We start from the raw sequence: 18949 nt of genomic DNA, 5'->3' as shown, positions 1-18949 counted from the left end.
GTAGCAGTATGTGCAAATACATAGAGACATAAAAACCTGGTGCATTCAGAAAAACTAAGTAAATTTCAATATAAGGATATGATGAGAGATAAGGCTGAAGAAGTAGGCTTGGAACAAATCAGAAGGATTTACATATCAATCAGGAATTAGATTGTTGTCCTTGATAATATTGTAGAGCATGTAACATGACATGAAGCAGTGTGTGGACTCTAGAAGTAGTCAGATGACTTCAATTTCTTTCTGGATTTATTAGATGCAGTAAAAATAAATAGAAGTATAACTAATAGGTAGTCCTGAGCCCCAAAGGCCTTAGAATATTCTCAGGAGAATTTTAAAATCAGTGTCCTACTGCTGCCCTGTTTAGTTTCTCTTGGACCATAACAGGGTTTACTTTGTTCTTTACTTCTTTCAGGGCTGTAGCTTTGTAATATATTATTGACTATTTCCTGGGGAAGATAATTTGCGGATTTTTATAAAACTCAGATTTGGGCCATTTTGAGAGTAAGAATGTTTTCTTATTGTTTTAGGAAAATATATTTTTTAAAATTATTAACTGAATGAATTGTTTTCTGTAACAGTAAAGAATGTACAGACAGGTCGAAGTGTCCCAGGAGTGAAGATGTTTTTTGGGCATGAGATTGTGAATGGTGAGAATTTCATCTTCCCTGAATGCTAGTACTAGGATTTGCAGTAGTAGTAAACTCACTGCTCTGCCTCATTCCATTATTTGAAATAAAATGGGATTTGTCTTGCCTTTTATATTGCACTTATGAACTCTTAAAGTTGGTATTTGAGAATTGACCCTTTCTTACTGTTGCTTTGGGTACTCTATGAGCAGAATAGGCTTACAGAATTGCAATTATTTTGGTTTTATAATATGAGGTCTGTTGGTGCTCATCACTAGATTTGGACAGCTGGCAGTTAGGAGCCTGAATAAGAAGGGATTGTCTTGCTAAGCAAGCTAGTTAAATGCTATAGGTCCACAGTCCAGTCACAATTCCTTATCTGAAACCTTAGAACCAAATGTCTCTGAATCCAGAATTATCCTGTACTTTCGGAAAACATAGCACAGAGAATATACTGTTCATATTATGTCAAGAAGGTATGGGCAGCACTCTGAAATACAACACATTTCTCCAGAGATAATCCTACTAAGTGGAATAAAATTGGACTATAAATAGCATGTCAGGTTTTGCTGCTAGAAGAGTTACAACAAAATTCTGGCTTTCACAGGTTTTGGGATTTTGAAATTGCAGGAAGTAGCTCTGTTTTTTTATGTCTGCTAGTACAAGCCAGTTAGCAAGAGTAGGTACAATTGTTTGCCTGAAAGAATAGCTATAGGAACTCATCTGGTCAGTGTGCTTCAGACAAGTCAAGTAGGATAAGAGAAAGCAGGAACATTTCTTGCTTTTAAGGATTCAGGAGCTTTCTGCTTCTACCCCAAGGAGGAGTGAATATCAGTGCTGAGCAGAGGAATGGAAGCTCTGGGGCCTCTCAGGGCTGTGCATTTCTCCCCATTGGGGCAGATCAGAGGAAAGGAGCATTTACTATTGCTTAAAAGATTGCTTTGCTTTGTGAGAAAACTAGAATTTAGGAGGAGATGAAAATCTCACCAAATTAATGATTGCAAATCCAGAGCCATTGCAAGTTCCACAAGTTTGGACAGCTACCTAGCTATCCTTTCTCATTGAAGATGCTACCATAAACTTTGTCCCTTGAATACCTTTTTGTAATAGCATTGATTGTGGTGGTGCTAGTGGAATTCTTAACTGTGCTCTGTTAACCTTTGCAGTAAAACCGAGCTCTGGACTGGAACAAAGCTAGGCTGTGGATGAGTTTATAGTGAGAAGCAAAGGAATCACTACTACCTTTTCCCTAGCTCAGAAGAAGGCTGATTATTGACCAGCTTTGTAATCTGTACACATGGAATTCATCTCTTCCTAAATTCTTTACCAGGACTTGTCCTTTGTTCATAATTTTTAAGCTCAAAAGATGGTCCTCTCTTTCTTTGCCCTGTGGCCCAATCAGCCATGGAGAGGTCCCCCCAAAAAGCACCTTGGATAAGAATTGTCAAGATGGGCTGGGCACGGTGGCTCACGCCTGTAATCCTAGCACTCTGTGAGGCTGAGGCAGGTGGATTTCTCAAGGTCAGGAGTTCAAGACCAACCTGAGCAAGAGACCCCGTCTCTACTAAAAATAGAAAGAAATTATCTGGACAACTAAAAATATATATATATAGAAAAAATTATCTGGGCATGGTGGTACATGCCTGTAGTCCCAGCTACTCTGGAGGCTGAGGCGAGAGGATGACTGGAGCCCAGGAGTTTGAGGTTGCTGTGAGCTAGGCTGATGCCATAGCACTCTAGCCCAGGCAACAGAGTGAAATTCTGTCTCAAAAAAAAAAAAAAAAAGAATTGTCAAGATGAAGGATAATAATAGCTAATCAGCATTTTTACTGAATTTTACTTTTCTCTGCCCCATATTCAATAGTGCAGAGAAAGATAGTGCAGAGAAAAGAGACATTTAAAACATAGTGGCCCTCTGAGAGGCTTTTTCCTTGAAAAGTACCTAAACATGCTTCATTGAATCTAAGGTGCTATTAATTATGAGACACACTGTTGCTTTTTGCATCATAAGAAAAAGAAACTTCCAGTTAAACTATCATATATATTTACTAATATTGAAAACAGTAACTTCAGAGCTATTTAAAATGTCCATGTTAGAATCAATGAAATACAATATTTCCCTACATTACCTGCACAATTTGATTAAAAATAATGATTTCAGGATTTGTGTGCAGTATTTCTCTTATAATTCTTTTGGGATTTCCATTTTAGCTTTCATTACCCTTCATGTCACTGAACTATTAATGCACCAGCCTGTGAGAATGGCAGGGACAGATCTATGAATGATTTAAAAGAAAATTCTCAAACAGTACACAGTGTGAGTGAGGGAAAATGCTTTACAATTGGGATGGGTGGGGAAAAAAATCTCTAGAACCAGTGTGAAAGACAACAAAGGCACCCTGGAACAAAAAGAGTGAAGGGAATATGTAGAGAGGTTCCTAATCCTATTGAATAACCAAGAAGCTACGTAAGGACATGATATTGGGAATCTTCATCACTTTGGATAGGCTTTTCTACTCTATTTATTGCTGGCAAATGAAAGCCCTATGGACTGAAATTTCAATTACTATTTGCAGTACCTAGTAAAACTGGATGTGTGGTGGTTGGGAGTGGTTAATTGTTTTCAGCTTGGAAACTGTTGGAAGCCAATTGGTTATTTTACAGTGGAACTACTGGATGAAGTGGAGCAAGGTGCAGTGAGAGAAAAGGCATCTTCTGTTAGGTATGATGGAATTGTTTTCTTAATTATGATATTTCCCAAATGTGCACATTAGTGTGGAAAGCCTAATTCTCACTCTAAGCCTAAGCCTAACTCTAATTCACTAGCTGCTTGATTCCTAAAACGGCATAAGGAAATAGAAATAAGAAATATATAGATGTTTTCTTCCATCTTTAAATAGCACCCTCAAGTCAATGTAACAATGGATAAATGGATCCTTTAGTTAATGGGGGACCACAGTCCTTACCATTAAGGTAGGTGTGGAGGAATCTGTGTATGACATCAGCAACAAAGAACAAGTTCACCTGAGTGTTGTTTTTTTGTAAGGATAGTCTAAATACAGAAAGAACCAGGATGGATAAAATGAAAGATGAAAACCTAAATGTATGTGAGCCTGTTTCTCCTGACCCTGAGGCACCAACCACATCCCTGCTGAATGATCTCAAGTACAGCCCATCAGGTGAGCACTGGGGCTCTGAATTTTCTAGGCTCTCTTTATTGTGGTTCAAAACTCTTTTTTTTTTTTTTTTTTTTTTTGAGATACAGTCTCACTCTGTCGCCCCGGGTAGAGTGCAGTGGCATCATCATAGCTTTCTGCAACCTCAGACTCCTGGGCTGAAGCTACTCTCCTGCCTTGGCCTCCTGAGTAGTTCGGACTATATCCGAGTCCACCGCACCCAACTAATTTTTTCTACTTTTGGTAGAGATGGGTCTCACTACGTTGTCCAGACTTGTCTTGAACTCCTGGCCTTAAGCTGTCCTACCACCTCAACCTCCCAAAGTGCTGGGATTACAGGCATGAGTCACCACACCTGGCCTTTTCATTCTCTTAAAGTATTTTTTGAAGAGCAGACATTTTTAATTATTATGAAGTCCAATTTACCCACTGTTTTTTCATTTATGGTTTGTACTTTTGGTGTAATATCTAAGAAATATTTGCTTAACTCAAAGTCACAAACATTTTCTCCTATTTTTTCATTTTTTTTTCTTTTATTTTTATTTTTTAAAACATATCTCATAGGGCAGTTCCCTTTTTTTTTAAATTAACATCTCTTATGTTTTCCTCTAGATGTTTCATAATTTTAGGTTTTACATTTAAGTCTATCATCCATTTTGAGTTAATTTTTATATATGATAGGTATAATTCAAGGTTAGATAGAAAGAAAGAAAGAAAGAGAGAGAGAGAGAGAGAGAGAGAAAGAAAGAAAGAAAGAAAGAAAGAAAGAAAGAAAGAAAGAAAGAAAGAAAGAACGAAAGAAAGAAATCTAATTGTTCTACCACTATTTGTTGAAAAGACTATACTTTCTCCATTCAATTACCTTTGCATCTTTGTCAAAAATCAGTTATCTTAGCTGGGCCTGGTGGTGCATATCTATAGTCCTAGCTACTCTGGAGGCTGAGTGGGAGAATCACTTGAGCCCAGGAATTTAAGGCTGCAGTGAGCTATGATCTGGTCATTACACTCCAGCCTGAGTGGCAGAGCAAGACTCTGTCTCTAAAAAGAAAAAAATCAATTATCTGTATCTGTTTATTTTTGAAATTTCTATTCTGTTATATTGATCTACTTTTCTATCTATATACCAACAACCTTAGGCTGTTTTATTATCATCAATTTATGACAAATCTTGAAATCAGATAGTATTAGTTATCCAACTTTGTTCTTCTTCAAAGTTATATTGGCTATTCTAGGTTCTTTGCATTTCTCTATAAGTTTTAGACTCAGCTACTCAAGTTTCTTAAAATGAAACAAAACAAAACTCACTAGAATTTTGATGGGAATAACATTGAATCTATAGATAAATTTGGGGAATATTGGCATTTAAAAAAATTGAATATTTCAATCTATGTACTTGGTATGTCTCTCCATTTGTTTTAGATCATTTTTAACTTCAGCAGTGTATTATAGTTCTCAGTCGTTCACATCTTTTGTCATATTTATCCCTAAATATTTCACATTTTTATACTATTATAAACGGATCACAGCATGGTAATTGGGTTAAAAAAATGAAAAAAACTATTACAGATGATCTTTTTGAAAACAATTTCCCATTGGAAACTTTCGACCAGTGGAATAACACGATCTGACTTCTGTTTTGACAAGATCACTCTAGATGCTGTATAGACACTGAGAAGAAGTCAGGGGTAAGAGCATAGATACCAGGCCGGGCGCGGTGTCTCAACGCTTATAATCCTAGCACTCTGGAAGGCCAAGGCGGGAGGATCGCTCAAGGTCAGGAGTTCGAAACCAGCCTGAGCAAGAGCGAGACCCCATCTCTACTAAAAATAGAAACAAATTAATTGGCCAACTAAAAATATATAGAAAAAATTAGCCGGGCATGGTGGTGGGTGCCTGTAGTCCCAGCTATTGAGGAGGCTGAGGCAGAAGGATTGCTTGAGCCTGGAAGTTTGAGGTTGCTGTGAGCTAGGCTTATGCCACGGCACTCTAGCCTGGGCAACAGAGTAAGACTCTGTCTCAAAAAAAAAAAAAAAAGCATAGATACCAGTTAGGAGGCTATTGAAATAATTAAAGACAAGTGGGTGGCTTAGCTCTTGGTGGTGGCAATAGAGTTTGTAAGAAGTATTGGAATTCTGGATGTATATTGAAGGTGGAGGCCACATGATAACTGATAATTAGATGTGGATGTGAGAGATAGAAAGGAATCAAGGATGATTTCAGGGATTTTGGCCTGAGCAGCCAGAAGTGTAGAGTCATTATTAAACTGAGATGGGGCCGGGCGTGGTGTCATTTAGCACTCTGGGAGGCTGAGGTGGGTGGACCATTTGAACTCAGGAGTTCAAGACCAGCCTGAGCAAGAGGGAGACCCCCGTCTCTACTAAAAATAGAAAGAGCCGGGCGTGGTGGCTCACGCCTGTAATCCTAGCACTTTGGGAGGCCGAGGCGGGCGGATTGCTAAAGGTCAGGAGTTCGAAACCAGCCTGAGCGAGACCCCGTCTCTACCAAAAATAGAAATAAATTAATTGACCAACTAAAAATATATATACAAAAAATTAGCCGGGCATGGTGGCGCATGCCTGTAGTCCCAGTTACTCAGGAGGCTGAGGCAGTAGGATCACAGCCCTGGAGATTGAGGTTGCTGTGAGCCAGGCTGACGCCACGGCACTCACTCTAGCCTGGGCAACAAAGTGAGACTCTGTCTCAAAAAAAAAAAAAATAGAAAGAAATTAGCTGGACAACTAAAAATATATAGAAAAAATTAGCTGGGCATGGTGGCGCGTGCCTGTAGTCCCAGCTACTCGGGAGGCTGAGACAGGAGGATTGCTTGAGCCCAGGAGTTTGAGGTTCCTGTGAGCTAGGCTGACACCACGGCACTCTAGCCCAGGCAACAGAGTGAGATTCTGTCTCTAAATAAATAAATACATAATAAAATAATATAAAATAACTGAGATGGGAAAGACTATGGGCGGGAAAAGTTCTGGGGAGATGAGTAGGAGTTCAGTTGTGGTCACCTTAAGTTTCTATAAAAGCCTAGAATGAGGAGAGCATTCTGAGATGGAAAGATATATAAATTCAAGAATCAGCCTATAGATGATATTTAAAGCCTTGAGACTAAATGAAGTTGCTAAAAAACTGAGCATGGATAGAAAAGAAAGAGGTACATGAACTGTCCTGTGCCACTCTAAAGCTTTAGGAGTTGGGAAATGAAGAGAAACTCTGTGTTCTATTATACCTTTAATTTTTAAAATTACATAATTTTTAACAATAATTAACTGTTGGGATACAGAGAATTCCAAAAGTGTGGGCATTAGCCCATCTCCAGAACTCATTTATTTTAAATTATTATTATTTTTTATGAGCATGCTTTTAAAAAGTTCATGTATTAAAGTGTTCAAGATGTACACCTATGAGGAAGGAAGCATTCCTGGAATATCCCAGAAAATGAGCAAAAAGTTCCATTTGTAAGGCTATCATTGGTGGGGATTTTGTTTATTCTTAATTGACAAACAGGATGCTAATTAGTGTTCACTTTGTGATGGCCCGATGCAGGTGGTAACAAAATAACATTAGACATTTGAGTTGTAATAGAGTAGAAGTATATGAATTTTGCCAAAATTAGTGGGAAGGCTATTCTATTGCCAAAGGAGGAGAAATATATCTGATGCCATCCTTCTCCTGTAGAGGAAGAGGAGGTGACATACACAGTCATTGATCAGTTCCAGCAGAAGTTTGGTGCTGCTGTAAGTACTGTCCTCAGTCATTCCCAGTATTGTCTGTATATAGGTATTGTGTCTGTGTCTCATAAATTTATTGTAAGATCTTTGATATTTTCCCTATTAATTAAACAAAAATATTTAGGTACTTGCTATATGCCAGACATTGTTTTGAAATCTGGGGTAAAACAATAATCAAGACAAAGTTCCAGTCCTCAAGGAGTTTACATTCTAATGCAAGACAATAAACAAATGTTTGCATTTCAGCTGACAGTAAGTGGTATGAAGAAAAATAAAGCATGGTATGCAGAATAGAGTGACAGAGAGATCCTGTTTTATATGGAGTGGACAGAGAGAACTTCTCTGAGGAGGTGACATTGAAACAGACCTGGCCGGACGGGGTGACTCACGCCTGTAATCCTAGCACTCTGGGAGGCCGATGTGACAGGATCGCTCAAGGTCTAGAGTTCGAAACCAGCCTGAGCGAGACCTCGTTTCTACTAAAAATACAAAGAAATTAATTGATCAACTAAAAATATATATACAAAAAATTGGCTGGGCATGGTGGCGCATGCCTATAGTCCCAGCTACTCGGGAGGCTGAGGCAGTAGGATCACTTGAGCCCAGGAGTTTGAGGTTGCTGTGACCCAGGCTGACGCCACGGCACTCACTCTAGCCTGAGCAACAAAGTGAGACTCTGTCTCAAAAAAAAAAAAAAATCCAAAAGAAACAGAGACCTGAAGGAAGGAAGGGAGCTAGTAAAGTGGATATCTAGAGGAAGAACCTTAAGTAGAATTAGCAAGTGCTAAGACATTGAGGCTGAAGCATTCCTGACTTGGGTGGAGGAACAGCAGGAAGGTCAGTGTGGCAGGAACACAGTGAAGAACAGTGGTAGAAAATGGGGAGGGGCCCAGAGGCAGATCATGTAGGGCTTTTTACACATTATAAGGATTTTGAGTTCAACTTGAGTGAGATTGCAAACTATTGACAGTTTCAGAGAACAGTCAGAAATTGTATGACTTAACATTTTAAAAGGACCACTCTGGATGCTCTACTTAGGCAATTTTTCTATAACCATGTATTTATTTGAGAAGTGGCTGTATCTATTTATCCTAGAGTGTGGTTCACAAATGGGCTTCAGGAGAGTTATTGAGCTTTCTGTGTAGGTGCAAGCCTATGCTTATGTGTACATCGATGCATTTTTTTTTTTTTTTTGAGACAGAGTCTCACTCTTGCCCCAGCTAGAGTGCCATCGGATCATCTTAGCTCACAGCAACACCATACTCCTGGGCTCAAGGCATCCTCCTGCCTCAGCCTCCTGAGTATCTGGGACTACAGGCATGTGCCACCATGCCCGGCTGATTTTTTCTATATATATTAGTTGGCCAATTAATTTCTTTCTATTTATAGTAGAGACAGGGGTCTCGCTGTTGCTCAGGCTGGTTTCGAACTCCTGACCTCGAGCGATCCACCCGCCTCGGCCTCCCAGAGTGCTAGAATTACAGGCGTGAACCACCCCACCTGGCTATGGATACATTTTTAAAGTGAGAGTTAATCGTCAATTCTTTTTTTTAAAACAGCATTATTGAGATATAATTCATATGCCACACAGTTTACCTATTTAAAATGTATAGGCCAGGCACGGTGGCTCACACCTGTAATCCTAGCACTCTGGGAGGCAGAGGCGGGTGGATCGCTCGAGGTCAGGAGTTCGAAACCAGCCTGAGCAACAGCGAGACCCCTGTCTCTACTATAAATAGAAAGAAATTAATTGGCCAACTAATATATATAGAAAAAATCAGCCGGCATGGTGGCACATGCCTGTAGTCCCAGCTACTTGGGAGGCTGAGGCAGGAGAATTGCTTGAGCCCAGGAGTTTGAGGTTGCTGTGAGCTAGGCTGACACCACGGCACTCACTCTAGCCTGGGAGACAAAGCGAGACTCTGTCTCAAAAAAATAAAAAAAGTATAGTTCACTGGTTTTTAATATATTCACAGAATTGTACCTCCAACATCATAATGAAATTTAGAACATTTTGATACCCAGAAAGAAACCCCACACATCTGAGCCATCACTCTCAATCCCTCCTCAACCACTGGGAACCACTAATCTACTTTCTGTCTCTATAAATTTGCCTATTCAGGACATTTCATATAAATTGGATCATACATATGTGTGGGGGTTTTTTTGTTCTTTTATTTTTTATTTTTTTTTTTTCTTCCCTTAAAAGCGTCTCCAAAACTGACTTTGTTTACTTAGCATAATGTTTTCAAGATTCATCCACATTGTATCATGAATCAGTATTTTACTTTGTTTTATTGCCAAATAATATTATATTGTATGGATGTACTTTTTTTTTTTGAAACAGAGCCTCACTCTATTTCCCTGAGTAGAGTGCCCCAGTGTCAGCAACCTCAAACTCCTGGGCTCATATGATCCACCTGCCTTAGCTTCCCCAGTAGCTGAGACTACAAATGGACGCCACAATGCCTGGCTAATCTTTCTATTTTTAGTAGAGACAGGGTCTTGTTCTTGCTCCGGCTGGTCTTGAACTCCTGAGCTCAAGCAATCCTCCCAGCTTGGCCTCCCTGAGTGCTAGGATTACAGGTGTGAGCCACCACGCCCCACAAATGTACTGCATTTTATTTATCCATTCACTACTCGATGGGCATTTGGGTGGTTTCTACTTTTTGACTATTGTGAATAATGCTTCCATGAACATTCATGTACAAGTTTTTGTATGAACATATGTTTTTATTTATCTTAGATACCTAGGAGTGAAATTGCTAGGTTGTATGGTAACTCTGTGTTTAACTTTTGGAGGAATGGCCGGACTGTTTTCCAAAGCTGCTGTACTATTTTACATTTCTACCGGCAGTGTATGAGAGTTCCAATTTCTCCACATCTTTGCCAACACTTGTTATTATCTGTCATTTTGATGATAGCCATTGCATTGTGGTTTTGATTTCTATTTCCCTGATGGCTAATAATGATGAACATTTTACCATGAACTTGTAATTTGTGTAACTTCTTTGGAAAAATATCTACTTAGATCCTTTGCCCATTTTTTAGTTGAGTTGTGATAATTGTTTTTATCAGTGAGTTGTAAGAATTCTTTATATATCACAGATTCTTTATAGGGCCCATGACAACAATAATAAAAAATGAGGTGAGAACTTTTGCTCTAGAATTTTGAGGAGGTAGTTGGGAATTCTTATCAATAGTGAAATATAGCTTTTGCTGCCAGTTCTGCAGCCTTCTCATTGTTGATTGCAGATGAAACTGAAATGCAGTCCCCTTTTCACATCATTGGTGAGAGATACTCAGAATATAGAGCACTTTATGCTCTCTAAAGGAAGACAATGCTAATGTAAATTGCTATGTCCTTCTATTTTCAAGTAATTTACCTACCTATAAAATAGGGAGAATCTTATGTCATGCAGATATTTTTATGGATTATGGATTAAGGATTTTAGAATTATATAATATTTTGAAATAGGATGAGATTATAGATAAAGTACAAGAGGGTATTCCTGGGGTACCACTATTTCAGTTTTAAGTAACTTAATGAATCCAAGGCTTTAAGGGACCTATTGAGTCCTTATTTCTGTCATTCTGAATAGTAGACACAGTGAGACTTAGCCATAGCATGTGTTCCTTTCAGATACAATAAATTGCCCTGTGTTAGGGGCATGACATAAATTTGCATGAGGAATCTCATCATAAAGATTAGAATTCTTTCTTGGAAGCATCAGTGGTAACAAAAGGTGCCTGAGTTTTCAACTGTTATTAGCATTTGGGGTATGAGTGATTTATTTTCCAGTTGTGGAATACTTTTGCTAAAACTAAAAAGAGAGTCAGAATTGTCAAGTGGTGATTTATGTGTGTATTTGGAATAGACTCTGTGTTTCGGATTAGTCAAATTTTGTAAGTTTAAAAAATATGATCCACTTTTTGGCCGGGCGCTGTGGCTCACGCCTGTAATCCTAGCTCTTGGGAGGCCGAGGCGGGCGGATTGCTCAAGGTCAGGAGTTCAAAACCAGCCTGAGCAAGAGTGAGACCCCGTCTCTACTATAAATAGAAAGAAATTAATTGGCCAACTGATATATATATAAAAAATTAGCCGGGCATGGTGGCACATGCCTGTAGTCCCAGCTACGTGGGAGGCTGAGGCAGGAGGATTGCTTGAGCCCAGGAGTTTGAGGTTGCTGTGAGCCAGGCTGACGCCACGGCACTCACTCTAGCCTGGATAACAAAGCGAGACTCTGTCTCAAAAAAAAAAAAAAAAAAATATGATCCACTTTTTAAAATGACTGGCCATTTTGCTTATGCTATTCATGGTGTTATAATGCCAACACTTATTCCTCGGAGCATTTTCCTTTTCTTACTAGATGTTCCACATCAAGAAGCAGAGTGTACTGAGTGTGGCAGCAGAAGGAGCTAATGTGTGTCGTCATGGGAAACTGTGTTGGCTTCAGGTAAAAGTTGTTTCCGTTTTTTATTTTGTGACACAGGGTCTTGCTCTGCCACCCAAACTGGAGTGCAGTGGCACTCCTGGGCCCAACTGATCCTGCTGCCTTAACCTCCCAAGTAGCCAGGATGGCAGGTGCATGCCACCACACCTGGCTAATTTTTAATTTTTTTTTAAGAAGGGGTCTCTCTGTGTTGCCCAGCCTGGTGTCAAACTCTTGGCCTTAAGCATTCATGCCATCTTGGCTTCCCAAAGTACTGAGATTATAGGTGTGAGCACCTCACTAGCCCAGATTTTTGAAAACTTTTTATTTTTAAATAATTATAGAGGGATGAGGGTGGGGGGATCAAAAATTATCTATCCTATACAATGTATACTATTTGGGTGATGGGCACACTAAAAGCCCTGACTTCCTCATCATACACTTCATCCATGTAACAAAAAACTATTTGTATATAAAAAATAAATTTTTCCTGATAAACAAATGGTATCCTCAGTTTGATGCTATCAATATACTCTACCAAATTTTTTAAAAGAAATTATAGATTCACTGGTAGATTTATTTTATTTTATTTATTTATTTTTTGAGACAGAGTCTCACTCTGTTGCCTGGGATAGAGTGCCATGGCATCAGCTTAGCTCACAGCAACCTCAAACTCCTGGGCTTAAGCAATCCTCCTGCCACAGCATCCCAAGTAGTTGGGACTACAGGTATGCACCACCATGCCTGGCTAATTTTTTCTATATATTTTTAGTTGGCCAATTAATTTGTTTCTATTTTTAGTAGAGATGGGGTCTCACTCTTGCTCAGGCTGGTCTTTGAACTCCTGAGCTCAAACGATCCACCCGCCTCAGCCTCCTAGAGTGCTAGGATTACAGCTGTGAGCCAACTGGCCCAGCCAGATTTATTTATTTATTTATTTATTTATTTATTTATTTATTTATTTATTTATTTATTTATTTATTTGAGACAGAGTCTTGCTTTGTTGCCCAGGCTAGAGTGAGTGCCGTGGCATCAGCCTAGCTCACAGCAACCTCAAACTCCTGGGCTCAAGCATTCCTTCTGCCTCAGCCTCCCCAGTAGCTGGGACTACAGGCATGCACCATGCCCAGCTAATTTTTTCTACATATGTTAGTTGGCCAATTAATTTCTTTCTATTTATAGTAGAGACGGGGTCTTGCTCTTGCTCAGGCTTGTTTTGAACTCCTGACTTCGAGCAATCCGCCCGCCTCTGCCTCCCAGAGTGCTAGGATTACAGGCGTGAGCCACATCACCCGGCTCAGATTTATTCTTAATTGTCTTCTTTTTGTCAACTCAGTGTCATTGTTCTATAACTTGTTTGGAATGTTATTCCTTCTAGTACTTAATTTATTCTTTTCACAAGAAAGAAAAGATTCACTTTTTCACCATCATTGCTGTCTCACAGGCTCTGATTGAGGTCTTCTTTCCCACCTTTGTTCTATCACCTTAGATATATGAAGAGTTTTTTCTCTCTTCTTCTAGGGTGGTAGCTTTCCACAACAAATTTCTATCACATCATTTTTGTTTTTCTGAACCTGGGAGATATTACGTGACGATCCCCATTATAGATAGCCAAAGAAGTTTGTGGTGAGCCTCAAATAGCTAGAGGGGATGGGTAGCCACTTTTGGATCTATCTGAGCCACATCGGTATTTAAGGGTGGTCAAGAGAACACACTGAATCCTCAGTCAGTGTCTTCTATGGTTTGACTCAGGATCTACTGCCACTCTCTGAGAGACTATTTTCTATTAGAGTTGGCAGTCTGTCCTCTTAAACTCCCCCCTCTGGAATGTTTACCTTCTCCAAGGGAAAGGAATGGAGGTGTTTGAGTCTAGTTTTGCTCAAGGATTAAATTGCCTCTCTCTTGTTCTGTGTACTTACTTGATAATCCTTAGTTTTTAGATGGCTAGATTTGAGTTAGTAGTACAATCACAAATAACTTTTTTTTTTGAGACAGGGTCTTGCTCAGTTGCCCAGGCTAGAGTACAGTGGCATCATCAAAGCTCACTGCAACATCAAACTCCTGGGCTGAAGCAATCCTCTTGCCTCAGCCTTCCTAGTAGCTGGAACTAAAGGCATGTGCCACCATGCCCGGCTAATTTTTCTATTTTTTTTTTAGAGACAGGGTCTTGCTATGTGGCCCAGGCTGGTCTTGAACTCCTGGCCTCAAGCAGTCCTCCTGCCTCAGTCTCCCAAAGTGCTAGGACTACAGCTGTGAGCCACCATTCCCAGCCACAAATAACTTAAAACAAACCAAAATTTCTGTCTACTAAAACAAAAGCATATACTTTCCGGTAATGCAGGTGTGGGCAGTCCTGAGTTATTTCCTAATTTGTTTTTCTAGGTACCATAGGGGACATCCAGTTGGTTATAGCTGTCTTCTTTGTGACTGGAAGCAAATTAATGGGCACATTTTCCCCATCTAGGTCCTTGGGCTTGTGTGTTTCAACCCCCACAAATAATGGTAAATATTTTATGAGGAAAGAAAAATCCCACTACTTTTTTTTTTTTTAAGGCAGGATTGGCTGGGTGAAGTGGCTCATGCCTATAATCCTAGCACTCTCACTTGAGCTCAGGAGTTTGAGACCAGCCTAAGCAAAAGTGACACCCCATCTCTACTGAAAATAAAAAATTAGCTGGGCATGGGGGGAGCGCCTGTAGTCCGAGCTACTCGGGAGGCTGAGGCAGGAGGATCGCTTGAGCCCAGGAGTTTGAGGTTGCTGTGAGCTAGGCTGACGCCACGGCACTCACTCTAGCCTGGGCAACAAAGTGAGACTCTGTCTCAAAAAAAAAAAAAACCACAAAAAAAGATGTAGGTGGCAAATATTTGTTAAGAGTCATGCAGTTTTTTATATCCTTTTGCCCACTTCTCAGGGCCACTTTTAGGAATCTATTATAAATAATTGAAAATATGAAGAAAAATACATATGCAAGAACCTACTTCTCTGGGCATGATTTTAAATAGCTAATGATAGATGTTATGGTACATTTGATAGATCTTATACAACTGTCAAAAATTGATGATGAGGCTGGGCGTGGTGGCTCACGCCTATAATCCTAGCTCTCTGGGAGGCCGAGGCGGGCGGATTGCTCGAGGTCAGGAGTTCGAAACCAGCCTGAACAAGAGCGAGACCCCGTCTCTACTATAAAAATAGAAAGAAATTAATTGGCCAACTAATATATATATAAAAAAAATTAGCTGGGCATGGTGGCGCATGCCTGTAGTCCCAGCTACTCGGGAGGCTGAGGCAGAAGGATTGCTTGAGCCAGGAGATTGAGGTTGCTGTGAGCTAGGCTGATGCCATGGCACTCACTCTAGCCTAGGCAACAAAGCGAGACTCTGTCTCAAAAAAAAAAAAAATTGATGATGAGAGAAATATGGAAAAATGTTTGAAAGTTTATGAGTGACAAAGTAGGTCATAAATTTGCATGTTGTTTATGCATGTATTTATTTATTTTTTTGAGACATAGTGTCACTCTGTTGCCCTGGCTAGAGTGTGGTGGCATCAGCCTAGCTCATAGCAACTTCCAACTCCTGGCCTCAAGTGATCCTTCTGCCTCAGCCTCCCAAGTAGCTGGGATTACAGGCATGTGCCACCATGCCCGGCTAATTTTTTCTGTATATTTTTAGTTGGCCAATTAATTTCTTTCTATTTTATTTAGTAGAGACGGGGTCTTGCTCGTGCTCAGGCTGGTTTTGAACTCCTGGCCTTGAGTGATCCGCCTGCCTCGGATCAAATGCTAGGATCATAGGCGTGAGCCACCGTGCCTGGCCTGTTTGCATGTTGTTAAAGCCTTATACAGTTTTTGTATATGTATGGCATACATTGATTCACTGAAGAAATGGATAACAGCCATCTATTTGTTCAGCTCTGTTGCAGTTGTTAAATAGTGGTGTTAATGGTGAACCCTACATAATCTCTTCTACCACAGAGTTTGCAGTCCAGTAGAGAATTATTTTCCAAACATTTATAATGTGTCTATTCAATTTTTATAATTAAAGAAGCAGAGATATCAAGTTTGTGAACTTTTATTACAAAAAGAAAATTGAAAAAATATTTTAAAAAAACAATAAAAAAAAAAAAAAGAAGCAGAGAAAGGCTGGGCGTGGTGGCTGACGCCTGTAATCCTAGCACTCTGGGAGGCCGAGGCGGGCTGATTGCTTGAGGTCAGGAGTTCAAAACCAGCCTGAGCAACACCGAGACCCCGTCTCTACTATAAATAGAAAGAAATTAATTGGCCAACTAATATATATATGGAAAATTAGCCGGGCATCGTAGTGCATGCCTGTAGTCCCAGCTACTTGGGAGGCTGAGGCAGGAGAATTGCTTGAGCCCAGGAAATTGAGGTTGCTGTGAGCTAGGCTGACGCCACGGCACTCACTCTAGCCTGGGCAACAATAGAGTGAGACTCTGTCTAAAAAAAAAAAAAAAGAAGAAGAAGAAGAAGCAGAGGAAAAAAGCAGGGATTCACTCTTAGTTGTCAAATTCTAGCATAACATATGAAGGTTCTGAGACTAGATGTCAGCTAAGTCTGGCAATTGTAGCTGTAACAATAGTTCAGCTTCTAAAGTAACATCAGACTTCACATGGCTGGCTTTTTAGATCCATTTGGATCTTTTTTGCCTTCATTCTCTATCTTAGTAGATCATCCAGCTATGCTGCTTTTGTGATTTCTGTGATTAGAAACTAGAATTCTTATATAAAATTGATCTATAAAATACTGTTGAATATTTCACATCCAAATGTTTGTGCCATTGTATTTGTTGCCTGTTTTAAACCTCTAGAAGGCAGAGATCTCCCCTTATGTGTAATTTTATGTAACACCTAACACAATCATGCATATTTTGGAACTCAGAGAGGTAGCATTTCATGTTAATAACAATGGAATGCTGTTCATTTACTTTATTTATTTATTATTTTTTGAGACAGAGTCTTGCTTTGTTGCCTAGGCTAGAGTGAGGTGCCATGGTGTCAGCCTAGCTCACATCAACTTCAAACTCCTGGGCTCAATCAATCCTGCTGCCTCAGTCTCCCAAGTAGCTGGACTACAGGCATGTGCCACCATGCCCGGCTAATTTTTTCTACATATATATATTAGTTGGCCAATTAATTTCTTTCTATTTATAGTAGAGACAGGGGTCTTGCTCTTGCTCAAGCTGGTCTTGAACTCCTGACCTCTAGCAATCCGCCCGCCTCAGCCTCCTAGAGTGCTAGGATTACAGGCGTCAGCCACCGCACCAACCTGTTCATTTACTTAAACCAGTGATCCCTGGAGAGTTAGAGTTAAAGATACGGGGGTAAAATTTTTTTTTCCCTAGTCTCTACTGTTTACTCAACACAGACAAATTCTGACCCCAGATGTGTGGAGATTGTATCCCGTCACACCAAACATTCAATTCTGCTGTGTATTAGCTTAGTGTCCTCTAATTCAATTCAATTCTGACACTATTTACCTAGAGATAGTGTCAGACCCCACAGATTGAGTGCTCAGTCTTATAAGACTGCCCCCTACTTCAGATGGCAATGTTTCTTTTTTTCTTTTTTCTGAGACAGTTTCACTCTGTCACTTGAGCTAGATTGCCATGGCGTCATGCTGCCTCAGTCTCTGAGGTAGCTGTGATTACAGGTGCGCGCCACCACACTCAGCTAATTTTTCTATTTTTAGTAGAGATGGGATCTTGGTCTTGCTCAGGCTGGTCTCAAACTCCTCAGCTCAAGTGATCCTCCCGCCTTGGCCTCCCAGAGTGCTAGGATTACAGGTGTGAGCCACTGAGCCCTGCCAATTGCCAATGTTTCTGACCAACCAGCATATAAATTGGGGTTCCCATGACCCCCTCCTCTCATTGATTTAATTTGCTAGAGTAGCTTGCCTAACCCAGGAAAACACTTTACTTACATTTACCCACTTCTTATTATAAAGACTATTACAAAGGATATGGATTATTAACTGCCAGATGGAAGAGCTGCATAGGGTGAGGTATGGGAGAAGAGGCATACCACCCTCCAGGAACCTCCACATGCTCAGCTATCCAGAAGCCCTCTGAACTCAGTCCTTTGGAGGTTTTATGGAAGCTTCCTTATGTAGGCATGATTGATTACATCTTTAGCCAGTAGGGATAAGCTTGACCTTCAGCCTTTTCCCTTCCCTGGAATTTGGGGAGTAGGGATGAGTCAACCTCAACCCTCTAATCTTGCTGGGGGTTTTTCCTGTGACCAACAGTTCATCCTGAAGCTATCTAGGTGCCCCCAGTCACCATCCATCTCATCAGCATACAAAAGACACTTTTATCATTTCCATGATTCCAAAGGTTTTAGGAGCTTTAGGACAGGAAACTGAGGGGGTGGGGAATACCAAATATATATCTCACAGTATCACAATTAGAATGCTATCAGTGAAATTGGTAAAACAGTAAAGTTCAGACTGTAAAAAGTGAAAGTCTAAGTCATCAGCTTATCCTTTCCTTTTGAAAATCACAGTGATTGTCTTTTTTTTTTTACTTAAGATTATTTTAAACCTTTTTCCCCTAAGAATCATTGAGTGCCTATTATTTACTTAAATGTGAAGATGTTAATTTTTTTTTTTTTTTTTTTTGAGACAGAGTCTCTGTTGCCTGGGCTAGAGTGCCCTGGCTTCAGCCTAGCTCACAGCAACCTCAAACTCCTGAGCTCAAGTGATCCTCCTGCCTCAGCCTCCCCAGTAGCTGGGACTACAAGCATGCGCCACCATGCCTGCCTAATTTTTTCTATATATTTTTAGTTGGCCAATTAATTTCTTTCTATTTTTTATTTTTAGTAGAGACAGGGTCTCGCTCTTGCTCAGGCTGGTTTCGAACTCCTGAGCTTGAGCCATCCTCCTGCCTTGGCCTCCCAGAGTGCTAGGATTACAGGCGTGAGCCACCACACCCGGCCAGATGTTAAATATTTTATTGCATGTCTTTTA

General features: G+C 40.1%; 1 protein-coding gene across 1 annotated transcript in view; it reads left to right on the top strand.

Moving 5' to 3' along the window:
- EXD1 (exonuclease 3'-5' domain containing 1) overlaps positions 1 to 18949 on the top strand; it is a 34703-nt gene that overhangs the window by 5537 nt on the left and 10217 nt on the right. The window contains exons 3-7 of the mRNA XM_076004261.1: positions 579 to 647; positions 3291 to 3348; positions 3678 to 3805; positions 7484 to 7542; positions 11907 to 11993. Coding sequence (XP_075860376.1) covers positions 579 to 647; positions 3291 to 3348; positions 3678 to 3805; positions 7484 to 7542; positions 11907 to 11993 — 401 coding nt within the window. The remainder of the gene's footprint in view (positions 1 to 578; positions 648 to 3290; positions 3349 to 3677; positions 3806 to 7483; positions 7543 to 11906; positions 11994 to 18949) is intronic.

Source organism: Microcebus murinus, chromosome 6 (genome assembly GCF_040939455.1).
Source record: "Microcebus murinus isolate Inina chromosome 6, M.murinus_Inina_mat1.0, whole genome shotgun sequence".
Taxonomy (NCBI): Eukaryota; Metazoa; Chordata; class Mammalia; order Primates; family Cheirogaleidae; genus Microcebus; species Microcebus murinus.
Note: the sequence above shows the minus strand (reverse complement) of the source record. Positions and strands in the feature narration are given on the sequence as shown.